This window comes from Aotus nancymaae, unplaced genomic scaffold (assembly GCF_030222135.1).
Source record: "Aotus nancymaae isolate 86718 unplaced genomic scaffold, 86718_ANA_hifiasm-v0.15.2.pri h1tg000018l, whole genome shotgun sequence".
NCBI lineage: Eukaryota > Metazoa > Chordata > Mammalia > Primates > Aotidae > Aotus > Aotus nancymaae.
Window position 1 is genome coordinate 1,749,429 of NW_026988430.1, and position 17,089 is coordinate 1,766,517.

The window sequence follows — 17,089 nt, forward strand, 5'->3', positions numbered from 1 at the left end:
GCCTAGCCGAGTGGCCTTGTGCAAGTCCTGCAATCCCTCTGTGCCTCAGTTTCCTCATCTGTAGAGCTGGAGATAACAACGGTGCTGCCTCCCAGGCTGTTGTGAAGAATACCTGAGTTATATATTTCAGCATTTAGAACAGCGTCTGGCATGCGGTAGAGCTATGTGCATTGGTGGTCTCGGGAGCTCTGAGGCTGAGAATCCCCTGCGTTACGGAGATCTTAGTATAGCTTGTTGAATTGGGAAGTCCTTTTCCATCATTTTTGTTACATGTGTATATGATGTTAGCCACTCTAACTCTTGCACATTATAAGGACCTACGTTAGAAAAAAATAGCATATTGAAGGTTTTTTCCCTCCAACTTGACCAGTATCTCTCCACTCTACTCAAGTCCACTTCCCAATTCGCAGCTGTTCATGTGTAGAGAAGAAAGAAGAGGAGAAGGGGAGAAGGAATGTGCCCGAGGAGAGAGCGCGAGGAAGTAAATGAATGAGGCAACACCGGGACACTTTCCTCTCTCAGGAGAGTGTTCCAGGGGAAAAGGGACAGAATTAGAGCTGTCTCTATTTCATGAACCTCAGCCGTCGCCTTGCTGGTAGAGCTCCCTTGGCAGAGACGGGGGACACAGCTCTGGGGGGCATCAGCTTGTGGTTCTTGGCTGTGAGCCTGCTCGCAGTTTGACGCTTCATCTGCCCTGGGTGCCACAGTCCTCAGGGATGGACTTGCCCTTCACAGCAAGCCCTCCTAGCACCCAGCCCAAAGCTTAAGTATGAGGAGGCCTAAAACCATTTTATTGGAATGTATGAATGAATGAACCTGTATTTATTGCTTGGTAAATATTTTGTATTTGCTATCAAGCGAATCATTTTCTGTTAAAGTTCTAGTTGCTAAAGTAAGCTGTGAACTGAAATTATGGAAATTTATAATTTTGCATCTGAAAGGAGCTTATAAGATTATCTACCTGAAAGTCTTTATTTGAAATGAAGAAACTGTCTATGGCCATACTACCCTAAATGTGCCCTATCTTGTCTGAAATGGGGAAACTGAGGACCAGGGCTGAGTCACATGTCAAGGCCTTACAAAAGCAGCTGGTGGTAGAGCTGATGTCACAGTGTCTCCTGATTCCCTTCTTATACTGATTCCAACAGGATATGCTGAGCATGTCCAAATCAGACTTTAAAAAAAAAACATAACAACTAACTTTATTTGGCCCTAGTGCCTGGCACATAGTAGGTTCACCATAAATGATTATCCAGTGGAATTATGCCATGTGGTACAACCTTTCAAACTCTTAATTTCTTCTCCCTGGTAGTCTACTCTGGAAAGGGCTTCTTTCTTGGCATATATCCACCAAATACCTGACAAATCCTGGGGCTTTGAAAAGCAGTTGACCTTTCCCTCTCAGAAGTTGAAAAATACCCAATACAATAGACCCATAGGACTCAGAGTCTGCTAACCAGCACTTTCCTTGGTGATTGGGAGAGGCATGCTTTTCTCTCTTTATGTCCTTCTTTCAGCCAATGGAGTGAAGAAGATGAGCTTGCTGATGCCAAGCAGAATTCAGAATGGATGGATGAGTGTCAGGATGGCATGTTTGAGGCCTGGTATGAAAAAATAGCCCAGGAAGATCCAGAGAAGCAGAGGAAAGTAAGACCTCTCAACTAGAGTACTCTGAAGTGATTTGCTAGGAGTTTGATGAGGAGAGTTTGCCTGGGGGGGTTGCAGGTGGTATTCAGTACCCTAGTGAAGGGGTCCCCAACCGCTGAATGCTGCCAGGCCGCACAGCAGGCTGTGAGCAGTGGGCAAGCGAGGGAAGCTGAGCTCGGCCTCCTGTCACATCAGCTGCGGCATTAGATTTTCATGGGAGCACAAACCCACAATAAACTGCGCATGCCAGGGATCTAGTTTGTGCGCTCCTGAGGATCTAATGCCTGATGATCTGAGGTGGAACATTTTCATCCCGAAACCATCCTCCACCTAGTCCTGTGCAAAAATTGTCTTCCACAAAACTGGTCCCTGGTGCTAAAAAGGGGGACTGCTGCCATAGCCCTGGTCTTTAACCTTTAACCTGAGGGGCTGTTAACCCTGATTTGAGCACACTCAGAGTGGCTCCCTGTCATAGAACTAGACTCATTGGAAAATTGGTTCTTAAAGCTGATGTAAAATATGAGGTGCCAGTTTACTAATTTACAGTGAGAAATAGAATTGCTGAGGGACCTGGGCTCTTGTGTCCTTGGAGCGGCACACTTCTCTAGACAAGCAGCGTGGGAAGCCACATTCCCATCAGAAGGCTGCCTGGTGAGCATACGAACAGACGTATGTATATGTCAGCACTACATGACTGAAATGTGCAAAGGCACAGGCTCAGATAGCCCACCATGTCCATCTCCACGTCAGCTGTTACATCCATCACTACCACATGTGCCGAGCATCTGCTGCCTCAGATTTATTCGTTTTCTAAGTATTGAGTGCCTACTATGTGCCAGCCACTTTGTTCACATAGCACCTCTGTGGTGCTTGGATGGAGCTTGCCACGTGGGCCTTTGTGGCTTTTTCTCTTTCATATGTTAATAGCGTTTGGGAGCCATTCTGCAGTTTTAAGGTGACTTGGCATATTTGCTCTAGTCTACTACTTAGTGTATGGTGACTTAGTGATTTAGATCCCTCATTTCCAGGCCCTAAAGATAAACGATCCTGCAGTCTCCAGGTACTTCACAATAAAGCAATTTGTTTGCTTATGAAGCGATGCCCAGGCTATCCCTGCAGAAAGTCTGCCTTTAAGTGCCAGGGACAATACTCCTTTTGCAGCGTTTCCCGTATCTGTGAACACTGCCATTGCCCAGCTAAGTGCCCAAGCCAGGAACTTGCCTGTTGTTCTTGACCCTTCCCTTTTACGGTTCCCCGTAGCCAGGCAGTCACCAAGGTTTCTCACTTCTGCCTCAATACCTTTCAAATCCATGCACCTTTCACCATCCCTTACTACACCTTTCTACTCAGTCCCAGCCCTTATGACGTGCTGTGGGGTTCCTTTAACGCTTTGGTCGTGGTAGGTCTCCCTGAATCCAGCTTGCCCCCTTTGATCCATTCTTTCCTCGGCTTCCAGAAGTACTGTTAGAGCACTCTAGTCTGATCACATTACCATTTAAAAACAATCTGCAATTCCTGAGACTAACATTCAGGGCCCTTTGGGGTTTAACCTTTCTCACTTCATCTGACTATTCCCCTTTGTACTGTATTCTGCACACTGTACTATATTCATGCCAATTTCATAAACCCCTCTCTAGTCCCATTTTTGCTGTCTGTCAGATTTGCTATGCCTATCTGACATGCCCACCTCCCTTACCCCCATCCAGCTACTACCTGTTTGTCCCTCGGGTCTCAGCTGAGGAACTTTCTCCTTTGGAAAACCTTCCTTGACCTTCTGAGTACCCATTGGTAGCCATAGTCCTCTGTTCTCTGAGCCTCCTGAATTTGCCTGTGAAAGCACTTGTCACACTAAATGGTCATCATCTCCTTGAGGGAATTCCCAACTAGACGCTGAAGAGCTTGTTAGTCTTCCAAGCCCAGCACCCAGTACAGTGCCTGGAACATCTTAGGTACCTATCAAATGGAGGAATTGATGAGTGGTTTGTGGCCACCTTAGAAGATCTGTCAGTTAATTGTATTTGTTTTGCCTTACAGATGCATATGTTTATTGCTCGCTACTGTGACCTGTTAAACGTGGACATCTCTTGCGATGGATGTGATGAGATTGCTCCCTGGCATCGCTACCGGTGTCTGCAGTGCAGCGACATGGATCTTTGCAAAACTTGTTTCCTAGGTAAATTTCATGAACTGAGTTTGCCATATCCAAAGGTAGTAATCATTTCTAATTTCTATGATCTTCTCATTTCAAAGACTGTCATTGTACTAAATAAAAGTACTGCCCAGTGGTACACTCTGACTTCTTGGCAAACATGAGCCTTATCTCCTCAAGTAAATGAAAACCTCCACAGCTCTAATATCTGTCATCCTTCCTTCTTCATCATGCTGGGTGTAGCCACTTAACAAACACTCGGAACCAATGTGTGTATGTTCAGTGGAGTTTTCAGGAAATGGTGTTTGCTTCTGCATTATGCAGTGCTTACATGTAGCAAAATACACACACAGGTACACACACACAAGCAAGCTTCAACAGTTCTCTCATGCACTTGACCTGTAGGTGCTGAGGTTAAACAGATCCACACGTGAGCGCCCTTTCTGTGCGTGGCCTAGTGGTAAAAGACACAGCACTTGCCCTGGAACCATCTACAGTCCAGCAGGAAGACATATCCACAGAATGTCTATTCCAGTACAAGAATGTGTCTGCTGCTTTATAAATGAGGGCACAGATTTTTTCTGGAAAAGTTTAGAAGCAGCAGCAACATTGCTGCAGGGAAGGCTTGAGGGAGGTGAAATGAGAATTGGTCTTTGAGGGAAGTTATAACTGGATGATGTGCAGGAAACGTTGGGGACAGTGTCACCATCAAAGGCATAGCAAGCCCTGGGACAGAGGAGTGTCTATAGTGAGTTTAGATGGACATGCTGAAATGTTTGCCCAACTAAGTGATGGATTAAGACAAGTGGGGGCCCCAATTGTGGTACCCCAAGATAGTGGGCTAGGGAGTTTGAATAGTCTAGAGACAGTGGGGAAGGATTTTGAAGTAGGTATTACTAATAACATGATGCACTATGCTAGAGGAAGGTGGTTCTATCTGTGTAAACAGAGTCTCCTTTAGGAAATAAGTCACAGTATTCCCAAAGGCATGGGGGCCTGGACTGGGTTCGTGGCAGTGGGAATGAACGGAAGTGGGCTGGGCATTAGGAGCATTCTGCAGGGTCCATGACAGAGCTTGGAGACCCAAGGGCCTTAGAGTGAGAAGGAGACCAGTGCAGCCCATCTCTTTCATGACCGTTATTCTCTTACTCAGTGGGTCAGGGTCTGGTTTTTGTTTTCCATTTTTCTTTTTCTTGAGACAGGGTCTCACTCTGTCACTTAGGCTAGAGCACAGTGGCACCATCTCGGCTTGCTGCAACTTCCACCACCCAGGTTCAAGTGATTTTCCTGCTTCAGCTTCCCAAGTAGCTGGGACCATAGGTGCCTACCACTACGCCTGGCTAATTTTTGTATTTTCAGTAGACAGGGTTTCACCATGTTGCCCAGGCTTGTCTTGAACTCTTGGACTCAAGCGATCCACCTGCCTCAGCTTCCCAAAGTGCTGGGATTACAGGCATGAGCCACCTTGCCTGGCCTTTTTTTTTTTTTTTTTTTTTTTTGGAAATCTGTTTTCATCTATGATTCTGGAGTGAAAAAGGAAGAGCAGATATCCTGATCACTCCTCAGTGCTTGTTATCAGGAATATATAACACATGCTTACTCTTTGTTAGAGGAGGGCTCATGGGAGACATCTCACAAATTGACATGTGGACTATTTCCACCAAACAGCAGGCCTGATAATATGCTTGATCTCACTGTACCATTGCTGAGAAATGGTGTACCAAGAACCTCACTCTTCTGCCTCGAGCCACCCAGGCAGAGCATCCTGTTTGCAGAGAATGCCTGTGGGCCCTGCGTCCCTGAGCGGCCACTTGGGAACGGCCCTGGTGCTGGGATTGGTTTGGGTTTGGACACTAGCCCATCTAGGAGCCCTCTGCCTCATCCACCTCTCACTGCTGTGTTTTTTCCCAGGTGGGGTGAAGCCTGAGGGCCACGGAGACGACCATGAAATGGTCAACATGGAGTTCACCTGTGACCACTGCCAGGGTTTGATCATAGGCCGGAGGATGAATTGCAATGTTTGCGATGACTTTGATCTTTGCTATGGATGCTACGCAGCAAAGAAATATTCCTATGGGTATGTCTCAGATAACCATAGCCACGAAGCCTTTTCTTTACAGGTTCCTTCACTTGAAGAGGGACTTCTTTCTTTTTTTAAAAAAAGGATTCTTTTATTTACAAATTTAAACATAACCAAAAGTAAAGAGACTAACACAGTGGACCTTCATGTACCCATTACCCAGATTCATCAGTTAGGAAGATTTTGTAATGTGTGCTTAGTTTATTCCTTTTTTTTTTCTTTTTTCTTTGTTAAAGTATTTTAAAGCCAATTCCAGGGCCGGTAGAGTGGCTCACGCCTGGGAGGCTGAGGCGGGTGGCTCACTTGAGGTCAGGAGTTCAAGGCCAGCAGAAACCCAACATGCAGAAACCCCGTCTCTACTAAAAATATAAAAATTAGCTGGGTTTGGTAGTGGGCGCCTGTAATCCCAGCTACTCTAGAGGCTGAGGCACAAGAATTGCTTGAACCTGGGAGGTGGAGGTTGCAGTGGGCTGAGATTGTGCCACTGCACTCCAGCCTGGGTGACAGAGCAAGACTCCATCTCAAAATAAATAAATAAAGCAAATTCCAGGCTTTAAATTATTTCCTTCCTACATACTTCATACCCACCTTTAAAAATTACGAATTTTTTTTCACATTACCAAAATGCTGTTACCACACCTTACAAAATCACCATAAGCGATTCTTCCTTAGCCCAATTTCCACAGGCAGTCTCTGGGGATTGTGAAACCCTGAAAGCTATGCCTAGTGTTTGTGTTTCTTCATTTTTCTGGAGAGAGGGCCCATACCTTTCTTTAAATTTTCAGTAACCACAGCCTAGAGGTAACTAATGCCCAGTTGTGACCACGTGCTCCCCTGAGGCCCGGTGCTCCTGTTTGGAGCCTCATAAACTTTTGGAGGCTTGTAAGCTTTAAATGTGCCTTGCCTTTGCAGCCATTTGCCTACCCACAGCATCACGGCCCACCCAATGGTAACCATTCGGATCAGTGACCGTCAGAGGCTCATCCAGCCATATATCCATAACTACTCCTGGCTGCTCTTTGCCGCCCTGGCTCTCTATAGTGCCCACCTGGCCGGTGCAGAGGATGTGGATGGGGAGAAGCTGGATCCCCAGACCCGCAGCAGTGCCACCACCCTGCGGAGCCAGTGCATGCAGCTCGTCGGGGACTGTCTGATGAAGGCTCACCAGGGAAAAGGTGACTTCCCCATGCACAGAAACCAAAACCAGCCCTTTGTGGCTGGTGAAAAAAAGCCTTGGCACCTGTAAAATACTAAGCTTAGCTTACAGGCGACAAAATCCAGTTTACCACAAAAGGGGCTTTCCCTGGTGTGGAACTTAATTTTAAGTTTCCAGGTGCATTTTAGAGATATGTTGGTGTTGAATTAATATTTAGTTTCTCCAAAACTAATATTAATACCTCAAACTAATTTTAAATAATAACTAAAACTCTATCTGTGGATGCAATCTAGTATTTGAATCTACCAAACTTTTCTGAAAGAATTCAGACTTTTTAACCTGCAGTGTAAATCTGCTTCCACACCACTGTATTCTAGATGAGAGCTGTTCGTAAGTAAAATAGTTTAGCGATATATCTACATGAATCAGACTTCACTGAGGAGCAGGAGGAAGAAAACAGCTCAAAAGTTAAACCTTGGAGACATCTAAACTCCCTCAGGTCATGGAATCCCCATTCTAGTCAACATTAGGGAATCAAACCTGTATTAGATAGAAGATGGGTAACACCAGCCCCAGAGCAATTCTCTTACCCATTTGCCAGTGAGAATTTTGCAGTCTGCTTGTGTGGGGCGACTATAAATGTGTAATGTTGATTATTTTCTAAATAGACAATCCGGTTATATGTTTTATCTTCTGTTGTTAATAAAGTGCAGGTATCCCTTGCTATTCAGCCTCTCACCATCTGAGATGAAGAGCTGAATAGATTTAAATAGTGAGGGATGTTCGTGTTGAGTACTGTAGGATTTCGTTTGTGCAGAACTCATTTATCTATTTCTATATAATGGCAAAGTAATTTTATGGCACTTGCTGAAAATAACTCTCATTATAAAACTTTTAACTGTTCTCTTATTTGCTTCTCATATAGGTCTTAAAGCTCTAGCTTTGCTTGGAATATTGCCGGAAGATCAGGCCCTACCAGCCACTGTGCCCACCCAAGCATCAGAGGAGCAGCTAGAGAAGAAAGCTGTCCAGGGTGCTGAGCGGTCAGAAGCAGGCCCTTCTGTGCACTGCAATGTAAATGACAGTTCTTTAGTATACAGAATCACAGGTTGAACTTGAGAGAGCCATTCACTCAGTGCAGCATAGCGGAGAGGTTAAGAGCACAAGCTCCTAACCCAGAGTGCTGCTGCTGGGTTCAGATGCCTGCTCCGTCAAACCTTGAGCATGTTATTATAATCTCTTCTGTGTTGTGTTGTGTTGTGTTGTGTTGTGTTGTGTTGTGTTGTGTTGTGTTTGAAACGGGGTCTCACTCTGTCGCCCAGGCTGGGTGCAGTGGTGTGATCTTGGCTTACTATAGCCTTGACTTCCCAGGCTGAAGCGATCTCCCACCTCAGCCTGCCGAGTGCCTGTGTCCACAAGCATGTGCCACTATGCCTGGCTAATTTTTGTATTTTTTGTAGAGGCGGGGCTTCGCCATGTTGCCCAGGGTGGTCTTGAACTCCTGGGCTCAAGTGATCTGCTGGCCTTGGCCTCCCAAAGTGATGGGATTTCAGGCATGAGCCACTGCACCCAGTCTGCCTCAGTTTTCTCATCTGAAAATGGGGATGACAGTAATACCTATAACATGGGCTTATTGTGAGGAATTGTATACATTACATAGTTTGAGCTACTGTATGTAAAGTGCTTAGAATAGTTAATAGTAAGTTCCATGTCAGTGTTAACTACTCCCATTACCTGTCTCCTGGTAGTTTTTATAAGAACTGAAAAAGATTATGCACCTAAAGAAATTAATTGGCCGAGTGCGGTGGCTCACATTTGTAATCACAGCACTTTGGGAAGCCAAGGTGGGCAGATCATGAGCTCAGGAATTCAAGACCAGCCTGGCCAACCTAGTGAAACCCCGTCTCTACTAAAAATAAAAAAAAACTTCAGCCAGGCATGGTGGTACACACCTGTAGTCCCAGCTACTCAGAAGGCTGAGGCAGGGGGATCGCTTGAACCCGGGAGGCAGAGGTTGCAGAGAGCCGAGATTGCACTATTGCACCTTAGCCTGCGCAACAGAGCAAGACTCCATCTCAAAAAGAAAGAAAAAAAATTAACTCCTAGGCCATGGTGAACACTATATCTGTGTAGCTATTTTAATATTCAGTCAATAATTAGGTATTACTGAATGCTTACTGTTCACCAGGTAGACACAGTAATTTACACACAGTTGCATAAATGGAAAGGCCTTTATGGATCCAGGTGTAACCTGTGATAGTGGCGCTGAAAACTGTTTTATGGACGAGCACGCCATAGTTTCTGTGATGCTGCCTCCAGAGCTTGAGTTTATGCTGAAAATGCCCTTGACTGCCACAGGAGTCGCTGGTGTTGCTGTCCTCTGTCTCTGTCAGGTTACAGGTTCAGGGATTCCCCCATCCGGGGGTTGTAGCTCCCCAAGATACTACTGTCACGTGGAGGAATACAAAAGCAAAACTGGCCAGCAGAAACACGAACATTTTTATTATTTCCACTCAGCCAGAGAGTCAGTAGCAGACAGGCCACGTAGTCTTCAAGCCTGTCTCTCAACCGTCCACACTTCTTACCATGAAACCCCTTCTGTAGGTAGCACTTTAACCACCCACGGATTATGTTGGGAACAAAGAGAACATTGTTGGGAGAAATGGGACTAATCAGTAGTCTTCACTTTTGGGCCTGGGAGTATTTGTATCTTCTTGTGAGCGCTCAGCATCTTACAACTAACTTGCCACCAATAAGCACTGTGCTTCCCCATTTATCCTGTTATTTATATCAGCATGGACTCATAGGTTTTTTTGTGTTTTTTTTTAATTCAATGGATTAAAATCTATTACTTTTATTATTTTTTTTGAGACAAGGTCTCACTCTGTCGCCCAGGCTGGAGTGCAGTGGTGTGATCTTGGCTCACTGCAATCACCGCCTCCAGGGCTCAAATGATCCTCTCAGCTCAGCCTCCCAAGTTACTGGGACTACAGGTGCATGCTGCCATGCTAGCTCATTTTTGTAGTTTTTGTAGGGACAAGGTTTTGCAATGTTGCCTGGCTGGTCTCGAACTCCTGGACTCAAGCAATCCACCCTTCTCAGCCAACCAAAGTGCTAGGATTACAGGCCTGAGCCACTCTGCCTGACCCATTATTTATTTTGATGCTCAAATGGTCCCATGTTTGGGCAGTGGAAACTGCTCCTACCTGGCTTTTGTGTTCTTTTGGTATGTTGCTGTTATTCTTTGAACACTTCCTTAATTTTTGATAAAGATGTTTCAGGCTTGTTTTAGGCCTTCCCAGCCTCAGGATTGAAATGGGACTTTCTCCAAAGAGTTCTAGAGCATTGTTTTTATTCTTGAGCCATTCCCACCTTTCAGGTCGCCTTCCCACCAGCAGCCAGGGGCACCCAGGGTATCCTGCCTCTGGCTCAGCCTCTTAGGCTTCTAGTAAAGCCACAAGCAATTTCCAGCACTGTCCCCACAACTGAACCTGAGTGTTGCCACTACAGTGGCCTTAAGGACCATATCCCGTTGGGGCCCCTAGGACAAGTCACTGTTTCTCAGCTCTCACATGCTTCTAAGCAACCCCAAGTCCCTGTTAAGGGTATCTACCCTTTCTCCTCCAGTGACATTTTGTTTTGAACAACTGAGAAGCCAACCTTAGCCAGATGCATTATCCAGAAGATTCTGTCTACAGTGTCCTTTGATAACAGGAAGGAAGATGAAGTCATTTGCCAGCACTTTGGAATTGTATTGTCTTCACAAGTGCCACATGGTACAGGGAGTATGGTGTCAGGTCTTTTCAGAGGGTGCATTTAACAAAGCAAGTAGCTCTCCCAGTTTCGTTCCTCTCTTAGGACGGTCTTACAGTCACCTTTGTCTCAGAAAGAGGTTAAAGGTAGGGTTGATGTTGAGGTTACATATGCAGAGAGGGGAGGGTAAGTTAGGTGCCCTGGGAGATGGCATGCCTCCTCCTGAATGTTTGGTGTTGCATAACACTTCACCTTTGGCCCCAGAGAGTGAAAGTCACGTTTGGCCTCCTCAGACGTGGACCTAGGGTGCCTCCACCATGCACAGAAGACCCCCCATCTAGCCACAGTTCTACATATAAGCCTCTGTGACAATAAGGAAGGGCACCTGAGGTCCCGGGAGTGCAGGATCACTGGGGGCTTCTGAGTGACTTCTCAGGACATGCAGCTGAAGACTGTCACCTAGCCCATCCGGGCAGCTTACCACTAGACTCCTGATTCCAGAAAAGTCTCTCCCCTCCAGGGCGGGCCCCTTTGACAAATTTCATTGCCAAAATAGGATTCTCAAAAGGGCATCAAAAGTATGCTTATTCTGTTTTTTAAAATAAACAGCAGCTAGGAAAGAATGCTAAAACCTGTTAGAGAGTGTGTGAGTAGTTCGGTTTAGGAGTAGCATCCGATCTTGTTTGATCAAGTGACGTGCGATTGGCTTTATGTACACCTACCGTGTTAACTAACAAAGGCAAGTTCTATAGAAAAGTGAGAGAGGAAATATATACAACCCACAGCCCTGTCCCACAACCCCCAGAATGCCAGTTTCTACAGCGATAAAATAGCTTCATCTATGGCAGTGAAAACAATGTCCTATTTCTAGGCTATAAAATTGATGTAGTCTTATCTTCATAATATTAAAGATAATGTTAGATATCAAGAATTTTCTAATTATTCTGTATATAAAGATTTGGTTTTTATACTGAAGAAAAACAAAGTACATTAACGATAGTCACCAGAGTGTACTAGAAGAGAAGGCACAACTTTTTATACTCACAAGGTCAAAAGGAACAGAAAGAAAGAATTCCACAGCTTTGTCTTTTTCTCCAGGGAACAACTTTCCATACTTGGTTTCTGAAAGCTAAACAGAATGTATGAGAGGTTTTTAATAGAGCCATTGCTTATAGGACCGCAGGTTCTGTCGGAGGGACATTTGGAAGATGGGGATGCGATGCAATGGTTACTATCTTTTTTTTTTTGAGATGGAGTCTTGCTGTGTCACTCATGCTAGAGTGCTGTGGCGTGATCTCAGCTCACTGAAACCTCCGTCTCCTGGGTTCAAGTGATTCTTCCACCTCAGCCTCCTGAGTAGCTGGGACTACAGGCTCACGCCACCATGCCCAGCTAATTTTTGTATTTTTATAGAGATGGGGTTTCGCCATGTTAGCCAGACTGGTCTTGAACCTCTGACCTCAGGTGATCTGCCCGTGTTGGCTTCCAAAGTGCTGGGATTACAGGTGTGAGCCATTGCGTCCAGTCCAGTGGTTACTGTCTTAGTTAGAATATAGATTTATCATAAGAAATGAGTGGCATTTCCTAATGGCATTCAAAAGGTTTTCAGTCTGTGAAGACTGACTAATCATTCAAAAATTATTATAATAATGGAGCAAACTTTATTGTAAGAAACCTTTTACCCTTCTTTTTTTTTTTTAGGGAAGGAGAGCTGTTCATGAGGAAGTCAGACCTGTAGATTTCAAGCAGAGAAATAAGGCAGATAAAGGTGTATCATTAATGAAGGATCCTTCATGCCAGACCCAAATTTCAGATTCACCTGCAGATGCTAGCACACCTACAGGACTTCCAGGTAAAGATGATTTGACCGTAATCTTGATCTCTTTCATCTTAAAATGCACATATACCCATCCCCAAGCTGTTTGTGGCACACAGCTTGACACTGGCTAGACGCCAGGGCTGCGTGGTTTCTCAGTTCTGTTCAGATGGTGCTGATGACACTTCAGATGTCATCTTTTTTCACTTTGACTGCTTTCCTACCTTGTTTATTTCCTGTATTTAATGAGCACCTTCTGTATGCCAAGCACTGTTCTTGACCTTGGGGATGAAACAGGGACTGAGTCAGACAGACACATGGTTCCTGCCCTCTTGGAGCTCACATCTAGGAGGCTTAAGACAGAGATGCAGGTAACTGTCATTGGAGGAGGATTGAGGTGTAAGTGGGTGTTAACAGTGATTGGTATCTCTCTGGGACATATTGTGTCCTCATAAAGCTTTATAGAGGAAGAGATCTCGGGGACCCTGAGTGTGCTGGATCTGCAGTGGGGATGGGCATTTGGAGAAGAAAGGACAGCATGAGCAAAGGCCCCAAAGTGGAGAAGCCCCTCTTGGCAGGTGTGTAGGGATGGAGTGGAACCCTGGAGGATGATGAAGGAGATGCTGCTGAAGGCCTCAGCCTGCCAAAGGATAGCAGCAGCAATGTCAGAGCTGGTTCAGGAGGATTGAGGAACATGCTGTGGGCTCAAGAGAATGGAGCCAAGTCCCAGGCTCCTCCTTGTGGTGGCCGAGGGGGTGCAGGATCTTCCCCACCTTCCTGCTGTGTGATGTTGGGGTGAGCAACTGGCATTCTGCCCTGTCTATCCGACGCTCATCTGAGTTCTAGAAAATAGTCTGACACTCTACTTCAATCCAAATCATCAGAATTCACTGGAGTCTGATTCCCCTGAGGATCAGCATCCTGGTTCATAGGCAGTTTATTCATTCATCAAGTATTAAGTACTTGCCATGCTCCAGAAACATCTCTAGGTGCTTGAGATACGTCACTGAAAGAAACAAACATCTGAAGGAAGGCAAACAGTAAACAATAAATATAAATTATGTGGAATGTGAAAAGATGAAATGCTGTGAGCACAGCAGAGCAGGCTCAGGGAAATGGGGAGGGTGGGGGTGAGAGAGCTGGGGGAGGGCAGGATGTCACTTAAGCAGGGCTCAGGCAGGCCTCCTGGAGAAGGAGACAGCTGAGTGCAGACATGCACAGCCATAGATTTTTAAAATCCCAGTGTTAGGCCAGGCGCCGTGACTCGTGCCTGTAATCCCAGCACTTTGGGAGGCTGAGGCAGGCAGATCACTTGAGGTCAAGAGTCAAGACCAGCCTGGCCAACATGGTGAAACCCCATCTCTATTAAAAATACAAAAATTAGCCGGGCATGGTGGCACACGCCTGTAATCCCAGCTACTCCAGAGGCTGAGGCAGGAGAATCGCTGGAACCTGGGAGGCAGAGGTTGCAGTGAGCTGAGATCTCGCCACTGCACTCAAGCTTGGGCGACAGAGCGAGACTCCATCTCAAATTTAAAAAAAAAATAAATAAAATCCCAGCTTTATTCCGTAGCAGCATAGAGGACAGTGTAGTGGTTTACTTGCCTCTTCATCCATGTAGAGACCCAGATAAATTCTGAAAGTTTGTTTAACCACTTAGATGCTGAAGATTCAGAAGCATCATCTCAGAAGCCCATAGAGGAAAAAGCAGTTACTCCAAGCCCTGAGCAAGTGTTTGCTGAGTGTTCCCAGAAGAGGATTTTGGGATTATTAGCAGCCATGCTACCTCCCTTAAAGTCGGTAAGGGCAATTTATTTTTCAAAGAGGGGGTGGTGATATGTATAGGAAACAAAATTGGGAAGCCATATATTGAAACAAATGATGACAATCATCTCTGTATCCTTGAGGGTAGGATTGTAAGTTAGAATTATTTTCTTCTGACTCTTTCTGTATTTTGTAAATATATATGTGTATACATGTATGTATGTGTGTGTGTGTATAACATTATATGTATATAATGCTTATAATATTTTCTACCCTTTTATTTTGAAGTTTTAAGCTCATTGAAAACTTCAAAGAACAATAAATGAAGATCTTCACCTACATTACCATCTAGATCTTCATCTAGATTAATATCAGTTGTTAATATTTTGCTTTATCTCTATTTATATTTTTTTCCTGAACTTTTGAAAATGGCTTGAAGCCATCATTGACACTTCACCTTCAATACTTCAACTTGTGTCTCCTTAAAGTACATTCTCCTGGCCGGGTGTGGTGGCTCACGCCTGTAATCCAAGCACTTTGGAGGCCAAGGTGGGCGGTTCACCTGAGGTCGGGAGTTCAAGACCAGCCTGACTAACATGGTGAAACCCCGCCTTTAAAAAAAAAAAAAAAATACATTCTCCTACATAACCACAATGTCATTATCATGCTTAACACTTTTAGCATGGATAGAATAATTTTATCTTATACATATAGCCTGAATACAGATATTCTAAGTTATCCTCAAAATGTGCTTTACAGGTTTTAAAAAAAAAAATCAGGATCCACTTAAAAATTCCATTGCATTTAGATGTCATGCTGATTTCATCTTTAATCTGTTTCCCCTGCCTTTTTTTAAACTTTCAAAACATTGACATTTTAAAGACTCTGGACAGTTTAGATATGCCTTCATTATTCTTTTCTGTAATTTTCTAGACTGTTCCTGCATGTATATTTTTTCCATATGAACATTAGTGTCATTTTTATCATATTAAAGAAAAGATCCTGTTAGCTTTTCACTGAGCTGGTAGTGAATTTATTTATTAATTTAGGAATAGCTGACAATCTTTACAGTAGTCTCCCATTTTCTCTAGTAAACAGAAAGGAATCAGAGACAAAGCTAGCAGGCTGCTGAAACAGGACTTCTCAACTGGGCAGGGCTTTGGGAAAGGGAAGGTTCCCACAGGACCTAAGCTTTGGTGCTCAGATCTCTGAGTCCAAGGACTTTTTGCAGTTTGCCTGGAGATGCTCAGACTTGGAGGAATCAACTTTTACATGGGAGTCGAGGCTGATTTATAAATCAGTCACAATTCACAGGGGTATGTGTCTGGCAGGAAAATCAGTATGTGTTCCCTCTTGTTATGGAAATCCCTCCAGAAGACTACGCTGTAGCTCAGAAGGTTGTATGGTGCACGTGGAACTAGAATGAGGAGAACAGGATATTTTGAAGATGTGTTTCCATTCACCTTGGTGAATTGGCCTTACCCAGCAGCACATCTGTATAGGGAGCTGGTAATGCACCTCTGAAATCAGCACCCTCAGGCTTGGACAGCGCAGGCACTGTCCTGGTCTTTGCATTCCCTCCCCAACCTTTGGAGACTGAGCAGGCACATCAGCCCAAGCCTTTCTTCTCTCTTAATACCACTGATTCTGCTCACTTCAGTTGCCTCTGTGTTAATTAGAGCCGCACATTTTCCGTATCTCACTGAGCAGTGGGTTGAGCAACCCTCTCTTGGGGTGGGGCCCTTCTGCAATGGGCTGTTAGCCTTTTGTGTTGATTTTACCCATTTCACTGTAAATGACCTTTTCCTAGCTTGGTCTCCGCTTTATTATACCCATTTGTGTTACGGGCAGCCAGCTTACTTCTCATGGTATGAGCTGGTTAACTGCTCTGTGCCAGCCAGCTGTCCCCATCCCAGCCCCGCTCCAGTGCACATTTTCCCCGCCCCTTCCTAAGTTCTTTTCGCCTTTTTTTCTAATCATTCATGAAGTCTGTATCATATTTCTTACCTAAACATGATTGTAGTTAAATTTTTACCCATTTTTTTCGGCCTATATTTCTATCTTAATTAACCGTGTAATTGTTTTACCTTTTCTCCCAAACAAAATGAGACCTTTTATTCCTTGACAAGATAAGATGCTTTTATTTCCTTCATCATATCCCAAGTGTGAAAATTGTCTGATTTTTTTGACTAAATGTTTTCTTTTTACCCTTGGAACTCAGATGTTTCATTAAACTGTGTCAAAATAGATATTCTCTCCGTGAGAAAGGTTTTGTACAATAATTTTTAAAAAGATGTTCTCTTTCTGTGTTCCTTCCCAGCATCATTTGCTTTTCTGATGAAAACTCCATTTGTACTTCTGCTGAGGAAATGCTCTTCTGCCATTGTTTGGCTGTGTTCTGTATCCGCCCCATTTGCATCTCCTGGATGCAGGATAGACCTCTTTTTTTTTTTTTTTGAGGCAGAGTCTCACTCTGTCTCCCAGGCTGGCAGGCTGGAGTTCAGTGGTGCGACCTCTGCTCAGCTAACTACATCCTCCGCCTCCTAGGTTTAAGTGATTCCCCTGCCTCAGCCCCCTGAGTGACTTGGATTACAGGCATGTGCCACCACGCCCTGCTGATTTTTGTGGGTTTTTTTTAGTAGATACAGGGTTTCACCATGTTGGCCAGGCTGATCTTGAATTACCGACCTCAAGTGTTCTGCCCACCTCAGCCTCCCAAAGTGC

General features: G+C 44.7%; 1 protein-coding gene across 1 annotated transcript in view; it reads left to right on the top strand.

The window, feature by feature from the left end:
- Window positions 1–17,089, top strand: part of ZZEF1 (zinc finger ZZ-type and EF-hand domain containing 1) — a 133,964-nt gene that overhangs the window by 86,000 nt on the left and 30,875 nt on the right. The window contains exons 33-39 of the mRNA XM_021671289.2: window positions 1,518–1,647; window positions 3,682–3,820; window positions 5,708–5,873; window positions 6,789–7,051; window positions 7,958–8,106; window positions 12,487–12,637; window positions 14,262–14,401. Coding sequence (XP_021526964.2) covers window positions 1,518–1,647; window positions 3,682–3,820; window positions 5,708–5,873; window positions 6,789–7,051; window positions 7,958–8,106; window positions 12,487–12,637; window positions 14,262–14,401 — 1,138 coding nt within the window. The remainder of the gene's footprint in view (window positions 1–1,517; window positions 1,648–3,681; window positions 3,821–5,707; window positions 5,874–6,788; window positions 7,052–7,957; window positions 8,107–12,486; window positions 12,638–14,261; window positions 14,402–17,089) is intronic.